Source organism: Podarcis raffonei, chromosome 16, assembly GCF_027172205.1.
Source record: "Podarcis raffonei isolate rPodRaf1 chromosome 16, rPodRaf1.pri, whole genome shotgun sequence".
Taxonomy (NCBI): Eukaryota; Metazoa; Chordata; class Lepidosauria; order Squamata; family Lacertidae; genus Podarcis; species Podarcis raffonei.
The window spans coordinates 26663286-26680043 of NC_070617.1; the positions used below are offsets into that span (position 1 = coordinate 26663286).

The 16758-nt window shown below is 45.2% G+C and overlaps 1 protein-coding gene across 6 annotated transcripts; it reads left to right on the forward strand.

Moving 5' to 3' along the window:
• Positions 1-143: 143 nt before the first annotated feature.
• On the forward strand, positions 144-16684 carry LOC128404163 (serotransferrin-1-like). Of its 6 annotated transcripts, none has more exons than XM_053369579.1 (17): positions 144-2892; positions 3520-3683; positions 4872-4971; positions 5917-6093; positions 7403-7565; positions 7660-7724; positions 7851-8008; positions 8930-9116; positions 9828-9976; positions 10281-10371; positions 11575-11634; positions 11948-12130; positions 13439-13595; positions 14377-14459; positions 14802-14986; positions 15415-15592; positions 16425-16684. In XM_053369579.1, exons 1-17 carry the CDS (start codon positions 2832-2834, stop codon positions 16475-16477), a joined length of 2214 nt encoding a protein of 737 aa, XP_053225554.1. In that variant the 5' UTR covers positions 144-2831; the 3' UTR covers positions 16478-16684. The 6 variants fall into 6 exon arrangements, with proteins under 6 accessions (XP_053225554.1, XP_053225553.1, XP_053225551.1 ...); XM_053369578.1 differs by having other exon boundaries at positions 144-1397; XM_053369575.1 differs by having other exon boundaries at positions 1326-1397; positions 2552-3683.
• The last annotated feature ends 74 nt before the right edge of the window (positions 16685-16758 follow it).

Consider the following 16758-nt stretch of genomic DNA (forward strand, 5'->3'; position numbering starts at 1 on the left):
GGGCCGGAGGAGGAGGAGGAGGAGCCGCCGGTTCTCTGAGGCGCTGGGTTAGGTCGCAGCGCCTCAGCCGCCTCGCCTCAGCGGGGCTTGAGGGAAGCCCGGGAGCTTCTTGGGATTCCTCTCTCACGCAGGAAAAAGCATAATAATAATGCCGCAAAACGTCTCCAAGGCGTCTCACGCACACATTTGCAAACAGCCATCAATAAATCAATGCCAGATAGTTTATCCAGTTCTGGAACGACTAGCATCAGGGCAGCCACGCCGCTGTTAACAATGATGCGTTTGCTTTGTTGGAAAGTTATATTTCGATTTATTCGTCTTCATTCTGCATAAGTTATGGGGAGCTACTATGTGGAACAATAATTCGTAATAAAAAAAATAAAAGTAACCATCAGGTTGGGGGGGGGGAAAGGCCCCCACGCACATACAGAGAACAGCAATGATAATCCATATTCCCTTAAATGGCTAGGAGGTGAGATGCATAATGACAGAGCACAGAAAGGGTTCACTACTGTACTGATCCACACCATACATTTAAAGTACATGGCTTCCCCCCAAGTAATCCTGGGAGCTCTTGTTTGTTCATGGTGCTGGTAATTGTAGTTCTGTGAGGAGTAAACTCAATTTCCCAGGATTCTTTGGGGGAAGCCAGGTGTGGATGTGGCAGGTGTTAACGCCAGCAGCAGGCAGGCCTCACTAGGGAGATCATTCCATTGAGTTTATACATCTCGCCTTATTTACATTTATTAAACTTTATTAAACAAAGCTTTACTTCAAGGAGCTCAGGTTAGCATAAGTGGTTCATCTCCACCCTCTCTTTATCCTCACAAGCCTGTAAGGTAGAAATGGTCAGAGGCAACGAGTAGCTCAGAGGCACAGTCATCTTCTGGCCAAGCATGGCTTCAACCTGGGCTACCCTGGTCATAGTACAACCATCTTCGTGGTGCAGTTGTCTACACACTGCATACCCTCCAACATGCCACAGAGGGGAAAAGGGGGAATCCGTCTTTCGGGGTCTCACTTCGACACGAGTCAGGTGACTCGCATGGAAGCACAGCCCTCCAAAATGTGTTTTTGGGGAGGCTGCACTCAAAAACAGGACATCCAGGGATCAGTTGAGTAGTATGTACACAGTTACCTGGGAGTAAGTCACAATAAATTCACTTCTGAATAAAGACAGGTCTCGCTATATAAACACAATGCATTCTCGGGAAGTCAGGCAAGCATTTGCATAACGAGTCAACACTTTCCATTGCTTCCAAAATGATGGGCAAAACCAGGAAAACCCTCTGAAACTGCAAAAGGCAAACAAATGCTCTCTTTGTCCAATCTCTCCCCATCCATCCCTCCCTCCTACCATGTGAATCTGCTGCTGTGGAACAGCAAAACACAAAAAAGTAAGGCTGCTTATTTGTTTACAGTAATGCATGCAGGTCTGGCTGTTTGGATATCCGAATCTGCGGTGCATATTTTTGTTTGGGTACAAATTCCTCATGTTTGGATCAGTGAATTTTTGTATAGTGAGTGTTTGGATAGCAGGACTTGTGTTTGTGTATTTATATAGGATTGCATTGTAAATCAACTTTCCCAATCTGGTACCCTCCAGATGTTTTGAACATCATCAGCTCCAGTCAACATAGCTGCCCAGTGATGTCCCTGGGGCTGATGAGAGTTGTATTCTAAAACATCTACAAAGCACCAGGTTGGCAAAAGTTCTAACCACTATACTACACCACACCAGCAGTCTTTCTGTCACACACTCTCAGGGAAGCTAACAGTAAAAACATCATAATATTAACAATAATAAAAGTATTGCCTTAATTTAGATTTATTAATTACTTAGTTCAGATCTCATCTCTGCTATGAACTCAGGTGAACCACCTGCAATCCAGGAGGGGATGTGTGTATTGTGAGGATCCCTGAGTGCAGGCCTTTTTCCAACTGGCTTATGCAGGCAGGGTCCTGACTGACTCCAGCTACAAAAGCTGAGGTTGTTGAACAGACTCTTGGGCTGGGGTGTGGTTTCAGTTTTTGGTTGGGAGGGGGTTGCTGCTGTTGGTTTATTGTATTTTTATTTAAGATCTCATTTATGTTCAGTTTCGTGGTATATTTTTTAATGTTTTATTGTTTATATCTACTTTTATTATGTTGTAGTTATGTGTTTTTTCATATTGTAAGTGTCTTGAACTGTGCTTGAACTGTGGAAACATGGCATACAGATAAGGTTATGTATGTATGTATGTATGTATGTATGTATGTATGTTTGTATCTGGAGAATGCAGGTGAAGGACTCGGAACCTTTATAAAAAAAACTGAGGGACTGAGGGTGTGCAGGTGGGTAGATCACATTCCCCCCCTCTCTCTCTTCAAAATCCATTCCTGACACTTGAAAATCCTCAGAATGCTAGTTCAAAAGGAGATTTAAGGTTCAGTTGCTTCTGCTGAGTGTGAAATGAGGTTTTTAAAGCCCAACACAGTGCTATCTATGACAGATTGCCAGTGTGCGAAGACTGAAAAATGTTATAACTCATCTATTCTCTCTATCTCGCAGACTCGTCAGGCCAACTCTTGACCAAGCCCTGCTAACACTTCCCATCTGTGCCTAAGAATGGGGCCCCTTTCCCCGCCCATCATCCTTACATCCAGTGGATGCTGCTGCTGTTGCTCTCTCTCTCTTTTGTTAATCCTCCCCCAAACCCGAAAATAAATATTTAAGGCAGTGCCAAGACCCCTTGTTTGTTTCAGTCATAGCTCTGGAATTCATGGTATGAGGCAAGGCAGAGGCTTCAGTGTGTGGAGGCAAACTGGATTTATGCTTTGCATCTTTGGCCATGAAGGCTGCAGCAGCCACTGTGTTCATCCTCCTGACCACTCTTTCTCTTAGGTCTACAGGTAAGAGTGGAGGCACTGAGGGAGATGAAAGGCAGCCTCCACCCTGAACAATGCTAATTTGCTTTTAAGAGGCAAACGCCAGCAAGCTCCTCCACCATTACACTAGTCTTCTGCTTTATTTTTAATTTCTAAAATGTTATGTCTTTTTGTTATTGGAATGCTGTGCCAACCATCAGCACCAGTGCTCCTCTCATTATTTATTATTTGTTTGGTAAGCGTTGGGGTGGGGAAGCCGTGTTGTTGGGAACAAAGCAAGAAAGAGAGGGGTTGATGGGGGTTGGAGTCCAACAACATCTGGAGGGAGACGGGTTCCCCATCCTTGTTTTGCAGCGTCCCTCTCCCTTACAGGCAATGCATATCACCTGACTTGTTTCAAAATGTGGTACTCCTGCTTTGAGGTGGGGACTCCTGCTCATTCTGCCACGTGGGGCCTTGACTTCTTCCCCCAAAACCTGTCCTGATGTCTCTGCCATTCATCAATGATGCGCAGACTGCATAGCATGTTTTTGTTTTGTTTTTCAAATAGGGACCAGCCGTTTCTGCTCCTCAACTTTCTTCATTGCTTACCTTCAAGCTTCTCAGTTTCTACCCTATTCATAATATTGCCTGCTCTTTCTGTTCTTGCAGGGAAGAAGTTCCGATGGTGCACCCTTTCTGACCTGGAGCAGAGGAAGTGCTCAGAGCTATCCAAAGTGCTTCTGGCAGTGTTGCCTCCTGCCACGGTCAACGCCTTCGCCAGGGTTTCCTGCATCAGAGCTCACAACACTTACGACTGCATTGACAAGATCAGAGTGAGTACCCAGAAATTCCAGAGGTTATCCAAACCCCGGATCTCATTCATTTCTTCTACCTCCACAGTCGAAGCAGGCATCAGTGCTTTCGAATACCTGGAAACCATAGGAGGGGAGAGCGCTGTTTCGCTCACGCCCTTATTGTCAGCTTCCCTTTAGGACATCTGATCAGCCACTGTGAGAACAGAATGGTGGGCTTGGTGGTTCTGATGTCTTTTGGGCATTTTGGACTACAAATCCCATGAGGCCCAGCCATCACGGCTGTATGCTCCTGAGGCTTATTGGAGTTGCATTCCAAAGCATCCTGAGGGCACCAGGTTGTTGATGGTGGGAATCAAGGGTATGTGGGGGGCGGGCTGCTGGGGTGATTGCCCCGGGTGCATTTTTCTGACAGGCACAGTGTGCTGCTCACGCCCCCCCCCCCCGAGCCAGCCCTGCGCCACGAGGACGCAACAGCCATGTGCCCTTCGATTCCAGACCCTCAAGGGTGAGGCTGTGACTGAAGACATCTAAAGGCAGCCCTGTTTAGGGAAGCTTTTAATGTTTAATAGGTTATTGTATTTTAGTGTTTTGTTGGAAGCCGCCCAGAGTGGCTGGGGAAACCCAGCCAGATGGGTGGGGTATAAATAATAAATTATTATTATTATTATTATTATTATTATTATTATTATTATTATTATGAAGGGCACATGGCGTCCTTCTAATGTCACCTTCCCTGAGCCTTGCAAAGTGCTGCAGGGCCCTGTGCCTCACAAAGTGGTTCAGGGATGGTATTACTCTGGCAATTTCAGTGGCGAGGGCTGAGCTGGTGCACAGCGGGCTCCGTTTGCTGCGCATGCACCGGGCACCATACAATCACGCTCCACCGCTGGTGAGAATGAAGAGTCGCACATTAATTGTGGGGTTAGCTGAGCACAGCATCTGTTCAGGGTGGAAGCGGTGTTGCCCCAGGCAAATAACTGCAATTATTGTGGCAGGTTTTCATGCTTAATATGTGAGAGATTACAGCCCATTTATTGCCACATACGTACTTATTAAATCCTAACCAGAGGAAATTCTGCCATGACTAGAGGCAGGATGTTAGCCAATAATCCCAGGAAGTGTTGGGAAAAGTCTGCCTGACTAGAATAACTTGTACTGAAGATATTCAGAAGCTTGTTTTAAATACTATTTCTCATTCTTAATTAGGTGAACAAAGCTGATGCTGTCTCCTTAGATGCTGGAGATGTGTATTCAGCTGTGAAGCTTTATGGCTTGACTGTGGTGGCAAAGGAGATCTATATGGAAGGTCAGTCAGTGACCATACCCCCAGGGCTGGTGTCAGCACCCAGCAAATTGACCAGAGCCTACAGAAATGTAAAGAGCCTGCCCAGCCAAGCCTTGAGTCAGCACAATTCCTGGTGTACCTAGGTTAGCAATGGAGGTCAAGGGTCATGGAAGTGTTCCAAGCAGTGTGCTCTGGAGGGAGGCCCGCTCCCTTGGCTCTGGGATTTTATTATGGGATAGATGCTCCTCAGGGTCCTCATGACATCATTGGCATCAAAATGTCTGTCCATAACCTGCCCCCCAACTTAATCTGGGATCTAATCTTTCCAGCAAAAAATCAATAATTTACAAAACAAAACTGGTGCCAATAGCCCAACTGTAAATTAAACTGCCATCTGGAAGTACCGTAAACATTTCTTTAACAGAACTGGCCCTGCTTTTTCCACACAGACATTGCTTTGATCTGTGATAAACTGAGAGCATATCAACATAACACAGACTTAACTGGCTCAACCAGGGTGCCAACTTGAATAAAATATGGGGAGGGAGGTAAGGCAAGCCCCACCCTGGGTATTCGATCACATGATGTGGTGAACACAGTCATTTGAATGGCAATGCCCATCAACTTTTGGGTGGACAAGCCCCTCAGATACTTTATTGGTGGGGCAAAGCCCCGTCGGCTGCTAGGAGTTGGCTCCTATGGGCTCAACCATCATTCCTTCTCCCTAGGAAATCCTGAGAACACGAAGGAAGGCTTAGTGTAGTACAGCCGTTTCCAACCTGGTGCCCTTCTGATGTTGTGGACTACAACTCCCATCAGCTCCAGTCAGCATGTCTCTATGATAAAAGTTGTGATCCAAAACGACTGGAGGGCATGCAGTTGAGGAAGGCTGTTCTGTTCACACAGAGATCTCTCAGTGTTCATTAACATGGTTCCTGTATCTTCTGTACTTTTTTTTATCACTAGGTAACTGTGTGTTTGCTGTAGCTGTGGCCAGACGAGGAACGCTGGATATCCAAAGGCTAAAAGGGAGCCGCAGTTGCCACAATGGAGCCAGGTGGACCTCTGGTTGGAACATCCCTTTGGGCTTCCTTCTGGTTAGGAATGACCTCGTATGGGATGAAGACCAGCCCCTCAGCCACAGTGAGTGCATAGTGAAAGATCAGATGCTTAGCCTTGTATCAAAGGTCTGCAACCGATTGGAATTTGAGGGGAAGGACAATGTGCAAAGCACCTACCATAGATCCCAAGTCCTTCTTGTATTGGGACCACTTCTGCCACATGACGTCCTCTTTAGTGCCCCTGGTTTGAGCAGGAGAAATGCCAGAGCATGTTACTGAAACCAAAAGAGCACCAAACTGCTTAACTGTTTTAAGGCTGGACGATACCCAGGATGTTACGTGTCAAAGAAAAGCAAACCGCACCTGAGAATTTATCATGACATGCACAAAGTATCCTCACAATGTATTCTCATACCCGTCTGTGCCCACAAAACATAAACACGTGATGAGATCCTGAGACAGGTTCTCAGATCCTGTTTGGCCAGAGCTTTTTTTCAGGGAGAGCTGCAAACCAATTTGACAACACCCAAAGGAAGCACCTGTTGTCATGGCGTTGCCTGGTAAAGTGCTCCCTTCCTGTTTTTGTTTTTTGATCCAGATCATTATGAGGCACCTTTAATTTCAAAAGGATTAAGTCTGTCAACCAATTCAAGAAATTTAGTTGGCTAATTATCTTGTCTTTTACCAGTTAAGTTTCAATAAACCCACACTTTACCAAAACTTCAATATAGGAAAAGAAAGTGCAATATAATTTACAGTTAATTAAAAATTAATGATTAAGCAGAAGCTACCATTCATTGTTAGTTGCAAACATATTATTGATTAATTTCTTTTTCATTCACCGCTGCAGAAAGAGACCAGACCCCAAAGTAGCCTAAGTGAAACAAGCACCTACATTCTTAACTTGCAGCCCAGGTGATGAACTATCACCTTGCCAATGAGACATTAAACTCCTAATTCTAATTTAAAAAATAGATGAAGACTGGGGTCTGACTCTTGAAAATGTTTGGTTACAGCATTAACATACAGTATTATGTCTGCTCAAAGGTTTGCCCTATTGAGTTCAATGGAATGTCTTAAAAGGTTATAGATTTGTTTTATATGGATGTAGATATGGTTATAGATTTGCAACCTCAGGCTGCAGTCCTATACCTAGAATGAAGTCCCAATGAACTCAGAGGGGTCTACTTCTAAGTAGCCATACTTAGGAATACAACATAGTGGGTACATTTCTGTGAGTGCTTATCTGAGGATAGGGCTACATTCTGTCTTCTTGGGTCTGACCGAGATGGGCTCTTCTTACATTCTGATCATGCAGAGGTTGAGTCCAGAATCTGTGTTATTTTAGCAGTGCGTTTCCATGAGAATGTCTCCCCTTCTCATTTCTCCAGTCGTCGGTGGTTATTTCAATGCCAGCTGCATCCCCGGCATCGGAGTCGCCTCTCCGCAGCTCTGCTCCCTTTGCCAAGGACAGAAATCCTACATCCAGGACAAGAACCACTTCTGTGAGACCAGCGGTGGCGAACCCTTCTCTGGTTCAGATGGGGCCTTCAGGTGGCCTTGCGCTTGTGCTTGAAGTGCAGGCGGGTGGGGCTGGAGCAGGTGCTGGGTGGCCTCCTGTGCTAACGCCACTTCAATCTGTGTGCAGGTGCTTGAAGATTGGGGTGGCAGATGTTGCTTTCCTGGATCACCTGGCCATCATGAACGCCACAGGTAAACTTCTTGCTCGGGGACTCTCACCTTAACATCTGCCCTGGAGACGTACAGCAGCCCGATGTTAAATTCTCTCACTCCAGCTTCTCTCGATGCCAGTTGTTCTTTTCCCCTCCCTTTGTTCAGAGCCAGAACAAGAAGAATATGAGTTGTTGTGTCCTGATGGGTCAACAGGTCCTATGACTGCTTACGCTGCCTGCAATCTGGGCCGAGGTCCAGGACGGGCCATTGTCACGCGCCACAACTTCAAGAAGATCGCCAAGAAGTTTCTGACTGTCATTCAGGTATTTCTTAGCCAACACAAGGAGGGGTACAGTAGGGCTCATGCCCGAGGCCTAGTTGACACAAAGAGCTACTGAGAGCCAAAAGGACAATTCCATTTTAAAAAAATTAAAAAGTGTTTGGCAGACGACAAAATCTGGCTGTTTTGAGTGTTGAAACTGAGTGCTCTAGTTTTTGTGCTCCTAAATCAATGTGCCATGCTGGCTGGGGCTGATGGGAGTTGTGGTACAAAACATCTGGGGGGGCCAGGCTGGTGAAAGCTCTCACCAATTGAATGGCTTGTGGGAGGTGCCAAGCCAGTTTCGTAGGGTGTTGCAATCATGTCCACACTCTCTCTTTCCCTTGGGGATATGTGGCCTCTTTTTTTGGGGGGGGTGCAATTATTCTGCTGCTGGCTCACTATATTATCAGCTAAATAATAACTAGAAAAGAGATGCTGAAGTTATATCAGCATTTGGAAGAAAATAGCAAAGACTCACTGGGTGAGTCATGGCAGATAATTTTTTTTAAAACCCAATACTGGTGTCACTGCTACTTACCAGGATGGCACTGACATGATAAGGATGGTGTGGGTCTCTATATGGGTGCACCAGGAGCAGCACTGGTTTGGCAGCAGCAGTCCCACTGGTGCAGCTGCATGGCCCTGACCTTGCCGAAATCCCATCCCATCCAGAGAGGCGGCGGTGATGCTGGTGTTGGGAAGATAGCTTTGCCCCATCATATGTGCCAGTACTGCCTCCAGATATTGTTGCGATCCACCTCTCATCCGCTGCAGCCAGCATAGCCAGTCATCCGGAATGATGGGCATTGCAGCCCAACCATACCTGGAAGTTGCCATGTTGGCTGTCCCAGTGGCTTATTTCATCGTATAGCCACCTCTGCTGGGTAGCCCAAGGCTAGCTGAAACTTGCTCTTGTCCTTAGCACCTCTTTGGAAAGAAGGGAAGAGAGAAGGCCAGATTCGAGCTTTTTGCCTCTGCGCCATTCAGAGGGAAGAACCTGCTCTTCCACGATGCGACGCACCACTTCCAGCTTGTTGATGAGGAGGCTGAAATCACCCACATTCTTGGCCTGGATTATGTTGCTCTGCTGCAGGGCTTGGGCCATGAAGGTGAGAGAGTGCCTCCCTCCCTCATGAAATCATGGGGAGTCCCGAAAGATCCTATATAGGATCAAAAGAGCCCCGAAGATCCTATATAGCACTAGGAGCGTAGCTGGAGGTCAGCCCTTGAGGTATGGGCCCCAGATCATTTTCTAGGAGTCCCAGGTGTTTCTGGATGCTTAACTGAATTGAGAGGCAGAACTGGGCTGGATGCTGAATTAGGAGTATAAATTAATTCAATGTGATCTCATCTAGAGATGCTTTGGAGGGCAATGAATAAGAACATAAGGACAGCCCTGCTGGATCAGGCCAGTTGAGGCACAGATAGCCCAGCATCCTGTCCTTGCAGTGGCCAATCAGCTGCCACAAAGGCCACCCAAAAGCCAAACCTGAGTGCAACAGCAGTGCTCCTCCACTTGCAGTTCCCAACCACTGGGCATTATTCAGGGGCACACTGCCTACGAATTTTTGTAATGGAAGGGAAACTGAACTGATTTGGGGTGCAAATCAACTAAAGTATATATCTGGGGTGATCTAGATGGGAAACCACCTGGCTCACCATCTAAAGTTGCTTCTATAATATAAATTAGCATCTGCAGATTTTACGAAAATATCTTTCTGTGAGCCTATGCCTCAGATCTCTGAAGTACTAGGAGCTCGGTTACTAGGTGATGCAATTTGTTCTCCTTCCTATGACAATACCTTCTCCTGCTGCCTCAGGGAGCTCCCTGGCCAACAGCCTGGTCCGCTGGTGTTGTATCAGCAACGCTGAACTCCGCAAATGTGAGGAGTGGGCTCTGAATGTCAGGTCACACCCGCTGGTCTGTGTCCAAGCAAACTCTATGGTCAACTGCATTGAGCTGATCAAGGTGAGTTGCGCACAGTCTGGGAAGCAAAACCGGCAGCGTTTTCTTTTTACATAAGCAAAAGATACAAATAAATCACCCCATCTCAATAAGGCCAGATTGACTGGAACAGCACAGCCAGATGGGCGGGGTATAATTAATAAAACTAATATTTTCTCCGGTTCTACCTGTTTCCCAGCCCAGACAGACGATGGCTGGGAAAAGGCCTCGATTCTAGCAAGAACTCCATGGCTTGCAGGGAAGGGGGTGGCTTTCTTTAACATGCCAATGTCAGACTGTGTCAACTGTGCACTTTTTCACGGGGCAGAACAATGAGGCAGACGCCGTTACACTGGACGCCACACATGCCTACTTTGCAGAGAGATGCGCGCTTGTTCCTGTGGCTGCAGAATGTTATGGTGAGCTGCCTTTTTTAAAAAAAACAACACACCAAACTAACACATTTTAATTGGTTTTTCACTAGAGTGGCAATAGAAGTAAAACATAAAAAAGACCTCTAAACATGCAGGGGGAATAGTCTGCAAGCTGCTGCAGATAACCGTAAATGTCAGTGGTGTGTAAAATGCCTAATCTGGTGCATGGCAGAGGTGAGGTGATGTGATGTGTGTGTGCGCATCTGTTATGGTATGATAAATATTTCTTGCTCATAGCCATAGAGTCATTGCAAACAATAAACATAAAATGTCTTGTTGCCACAAACACAAGCAGATGTACTTAGTATTAAGATAAAATGAAAGTTAAAATAAATCCTTAAAACATCCTGGAATGACGCTTAACTTTAAACCACTCGAATGAATCGCCTTTATAGCCTTTACTGCCATCCAATTCAGAGTTCTCACTCCAATGGCTTTCGTTTTCAGTTCAGCAAAGCTTACAACCCAGAAGAATTAAAAGAGCACTTTGCTGACTCGTGCACTGAAGTGCATCACTCTGTGACTTGGCACTTGATGACTGGTAGTTGAATAGTACAGTCAGTATTGTGCTGCTGTTTTCTGACACTGACAGGTGATATTGCAGTGCTCACAGTGGTGTTCACTGTGTGACTGATCATTTACAAGGCAATAGCTGATGCTGCAATCATCGAGTAATGAACAGGCATGTACGAAGAATGTGCCTGTGGTCTTTTTCTGTGCCCCTGTCTTCTTGGTGCAAGTTCCTCAGTGCCACAGTGAATTTGTAATGGAGCAAATGGATATTGCGATGTGGCCTGAAGGTTCAGTTCTGGGGCCAGAGTGTTCACATGGCATTCCCAACATGGGTATCTCAGCTAGGGATTCTGGTTTCCAGAGGAATTCTCCCTCAGAGAAAGAAACTGATAGCTCCTGTGTCTGATATAAAGGCACTTTGCTAAAGGAGACATGAATTGATGTAATTTCCAAACTGACAACCTTCAGATGTTTTGGACTACAACTCCCATCATCCCCGGCCATTGACACTGCTGGCTGGGGCTGATGGGAGCTGTAGTCCAAAATATGGGGGGAAGGTCAGGTTGGAGAAGATTGAATCAGATCAATCCGTGTTTAGTATTGAGCACCTACCAAGTGGTGTAAGGCATGAGTCTTCTGTTCAGACGTCACTTCCTTACGCCTTTTTGTGTACAGGAGAAGAATGTACTTCAGCTCAGGGAGAAGAGGAAACTGAGAAGCCAGCCCACCTTACAGGTAAAGGGAAGTGCCTGTAATCATAGAATTGTGGATGGGATCCTGAGGGTCATTTAATCCAACCCTCTGCAATTCAGGAATCTAGACTAGATCTTACATGACAGATGGCCATCTAAACTCTGTTTAAAAACCTCCAAGGAAGGAGAACCCACCAGCTTTCGTGCAACGCAAATTGCATCTACTAGACCCCTCCCTTTTTAAAGTTGCTTCTGGGGCCCCTCTAGGATTAGGGGCCCCAAAGCTTAAGCTTCCTTTATTTCATAGTAGATCCGCTCCTGCTGCCATGTTCTAATGCCTCCTCGTTGCCACACAGCTCTTCCTCCAATTTATGCAGTGGCCCTTGTCAAGAAGAATGCCAAGCATGTGAACATCTACAATCTGGGGAGGAGGCGCTCCTGCCACAGCCATGTGTACAGTCCAGGAGGGTGGCTCCTCCTTGCCCAGTACACGGTGGGGGCTCAGGAGAATGGCACTGCCAACTGCAACCTCAGCTCTGGTGAGAATTACAGCCGAATCTACAAAACAAATGGGGACAACTTGATTCAAGAGGAAAGGTGGGAGTGGATGTGTCAGGGAGTGGTGTTGCTAGTTCAGGCTTCCTTCAACCTCGGCCCTCCAGATGTTTTGAGACTACAATTCCCATCATCCCTGACTGCTGGTCCTGCTAGCTAGGGATCATGGGAGTTGTAGGCCAAAAACATCTGGAGGGCCAAGGTTGAGGAAGCCTGTCCTAGATCTTTATTGAATCAGGATAAAAGCCTAGGCCACTTCCCTTTCTATGTTCCATTTAAGCCTCCTACTTGTTCTAGCCAACACAGTCCCTTCCAGATGCTGTTGGATTACAACTCCCATCAGTCCCAGCAGGCAGCATGGTCAATGATGATGGGAATTGTAGTCCAGCATCATCTGGAAGGCAACACATTAGCTACGCCTGGTTTAAACATGTGCAGCAGGAAATGGGGCCTACTTTACTGAATATTTCAAACGAGTTCATGACCCGGTACAGTGTGGGCTGGGGAAAAACGTGGTCCTGAGGATTATGTTAGATTTCCATCAGCCACATGGCCAACCATCAGAGAGGATGGGAGGTGTGATCCAGCAGCATCTGAAAGTCCATAGGTTCCCCATCCCTGTGCTGCTGTGGCCACAGAAATTAAAATAAGCTGCACATTAATGCCTCTCTCTATCTGGGGCCTGAATGCTGGTGGGAATTGATACTGCTGAAGTATGAAAATACTGGGCTTGTGGTACAAATTTATCCAGCTTGCGATGCACAAATGTATTTTGAGAGAAGCTTACTGTCCCCAGAAAAAAAGGATTTTAATGTGTAAATTAAATCAAGGTGACGTGTGCGGCAAGTTATGCATGTGTACAAACTGCATTGGACAGACAAGGTATACAAAGAAGACTCTCTCATTGGCTGCTTTTCACTGCTGCAACAGACACAAACTTTTTTTTATGGCTGATTTGCAGAACAATACCTTGGTTTGGAAGTTCTGATTTAGACAATCAGTTCAGCCAAAATGTTCAAGTTAGCAAAACTCATATGCACCGAAAGAGCAGGGGAAGCATCACACAAGCGTTTAGAAAAGCAAAGGATACCTGGCTGCTGAAAGAGAAATAAATATAAACAACTGTTTAGTTTTGCTTTTAAAAGTTTTCTGCACAAGCAACAGCAAGCTGAGTAAAATTAGCTATCCTGTTCCTTAGTTTTCTTCGGTCATCAGGGAATAATTTCCTCCACTGCTTTTAACCACTGTTCCACTGCGAGTTTAACTACTGGCCCTTCTCTCCCCACTGAAAGCTTACGAGAATTACTTCTGGAAGGGGTGCATGCCAGGAGGTGGTGGGAACCTTTGCAAAGTCTGCATTGGGCAAAAGGAGGCGGAGGGAGGAAGGGGGTCATCCAGATGCGCAGCCAATCACAACGAACTCTACTATGGAAACCTGGGTGCCCTCAGGTGAGTCGAAGGATATTGCTTAAAAATGACTGCTGTATACATTATAAGGTTAATGTAACTGATTTGTAGAAAAGACTGCTGCCTGAAAAAAGCGACAAAGGATTTTGTAACTGAAGGAAACATTTAATTAAAATTATATTTAAAAAAACCAATGACTGACTGCTGCCAAACTCTAAATTCCTTGGTGGCAGTCATTACACACTAAGTTAAATAGTGGGTTTTATCAGACTACTAAATCATGCTTGGAGGAGGAATGGAGAAATCTGTAAATTTTGGCTTCTCTCTGTTTCTCATTTTTCCTCAATCTTAAATTCAGTTTGTCACTTTCCCCACCAGTCTGCGATGTATTTTTTTTTAAGTCCTCATGAAAAATAATCAGCATTTTAGTGCTATTTTCTCCTAACAGACACATATTTGTATGTTGCAGGTTTGCCTAATACATACATTTTGCAAGCAATATTACATAATGTAATGCATTTGTATAGATTATTTTCATTAATATATACACTTATGGACACACTTTATATTTAGAGAAGTGCAAATTTCTAAGAATAGCTACATTTTGGTTCATGTATCATCTTTGGAAGTGAGAATCAGGCAGATTAGTATCAAAATGGAAATTGAGCCAAATTTCTCCACCACCCCTCACTCATAAGGGGCACACCCATGTAAAAAACACTGTAAATGCAGCTTGCAACTCAATGGGGGGGGAATGATCTGACTGTGTTTTAAGCCATTCACGTGACTAACTTTTGCTGGATTTGGACCACTCTTCTTCCAGATGCCTCTTTGGTGATCCCAGTGGAAGAAGTTTTGGTGATGTGGCTTTTTTAGAACACCATAACCTGCTCCAGAATATTCAGTGTAAGATGATTCTTTCAATCTTTTAAGATTCCAGTAAGGTGTCAAAGGGAATTTTCAACTTAACTTCCCTCCAGATGTTATCACCAGTTAAATAGCCTATCTAATCTAACGGTCGTAAGAATGAACTAGTGCTACTGTACTTTTGTTTCTGAGAATATCGGAACTCTTGGAACTTAACACCTGCATAAAAAAACAATTGTACTGCATTCTTTTGTTCTATTAATTCTTAAGATATCATAAGAGATCTTTAAAATGATCAATAGTTCAATGACAGATATCTGGATCTTATTTACAAAGCAAATGGATCTCATGAAGAACTGCTTTGTTTTTGCTCCTTCACAGACCTGGATAGCTCAGGCTGGGCAAAAGGATGTTCTCCAAGTGACCTTGAACTCCTGTGCCTCGACGGCAGCCGCGCAAATGTGACAGAATGGAAAGTCTGCAACCTGGGCCTTGTCCCTCCCAATATAGTTGTGACACGCCCCGTAACTGTAGCAAAGGTCTATGACTTCCTGGTGAAGTCACAGGTCAGTTTTAACGTGTCAGACTGAACGGTAAGAGCTTAAACATTATTTGTGAGAGCTTACACCCAGTTATTGCTGTTTGGCTTTAAGCTGCAAGTGGAAAAGCAACTCTGCATCCAAAGAATATTCTGTGGCCTCCTTTGGTGGTGTGATTTTAATTGGGAACATGATCTGGGGGATGGGGGGGGATTGCATGCCCACCCGCCACTGCTGGACATCCAATTACAATTGCTGCCCCTTGAGGAAAATAAAGGCCATGCTTTTGGAAAACAATGAGTCAAAATGATAGAGATGCTTCCTAGCAGACTACAGAGGGGGAAATGGGTGAAGCAATCTGTACAGTCCATAACCAGACAGAAAAGATATTGAAGCGCTCTATATTGGCTTTGCTTGTACTTGCGTTTCCACAGCTTCACCTTTCTCTTTTTTAGGAACAAAGCGTAGGCTTGACCTTTCAGCTCTTTCAATCAAAGGCGTACGGTGAAAGTGACCTGCTCTTTAAAGATGCCACTCGGCAGCTCATTCCTACAAGCCACCTGGACTATGAGACAATCCTTGGGGAGCCCTTCTTCCAGCTTGCAGAGTCTGTTTTCAACTGCACACCTGCAGGTAAGGTGGGCTTACCTGGAAGGAGACATATGGCAGGGTCCAAGTTGTGCACCCCACTTGCCCTCTACTGCATTGTACTTGACATGCTTATGAGGGCAAGAATACTGATCCCCTTGCTGGAGAGCTTCTACAGGATCTAGTAATAGAATGCATGATATGCAAAATTGTTGGAGAACTCTCAGGTTATTGAATGTCTGACAGACATTAAGTTGAACTGTGTAAGACCAATGAAACATAATAGAATCCATGCCTGCAAAGTTATTTGAGTAGTCTGGATGTGCTATGCACCGGTTAAGTGTCAGCAAGATAGTGCAAATTATGCTCAAATCAGTTGATGCTAGGCAATTTCTGATAAATGATAGTTATTATCATCATCATCATTAATTGAATTCCTTATCCACCCTTCATGAGGTTTTTTTTTGGGGGGGGGGAATTACAGTATATAAAAACATAATGCAATTAAAGCACAACAACCCCACATAACACCCCTGCAAATTGTATTTTGCTTGGTTATTGTAATGGGTTAGGGTAGGAACCATAAAGGGCACAGAGCCCCTTGCTTCAACCCAAAGATATATAGATTTCAGACCATTGTCTGGCTTTGCTAAAAAGATTTCAGCAGCTGTCCAAACACATTCTTGCAGCTGTTAAGGGCTGAAAACATGTTTTACAGAAAGCAAATTTGAGATTCTGAGGAAGCTACACTCTGAGCTTGGTTGACTCTCAGAAAATCACAGCGGGTGCGCGCGCGCGCACACACACACACACACACACACACACACACAGACCTGCCTAGTGGCATAACTTAGATATATCCCATTTTGGTTTTCAGGCATCCTGGACTACTGCAAACAAGACACTTGCATCTATTCAGAGCAACACTGATGTTGTTTCTAGGGAAACTCCCAAAATAGAAGTGAGACTGCAGTGGAAGATTTGATGCATTCGCCAGGAAGGCAGAGAATTGCCAGGAGGCTCTGTGGGCTTCATCAGTGGCTGGCTGTTTTCCTTAGGAAACATATGCAAGGTGGGTTTAGTACACCAGCTAATACTAGAATGTCACCCGCGTTGGTAGCCAGCCTGCGGTACCACCATGCTGGAAGAGCTCTTGATTTCCCTGCTGCTTAAGTTTTCCTCAGGCTATATCTTCAGTTATTCCAAAACAT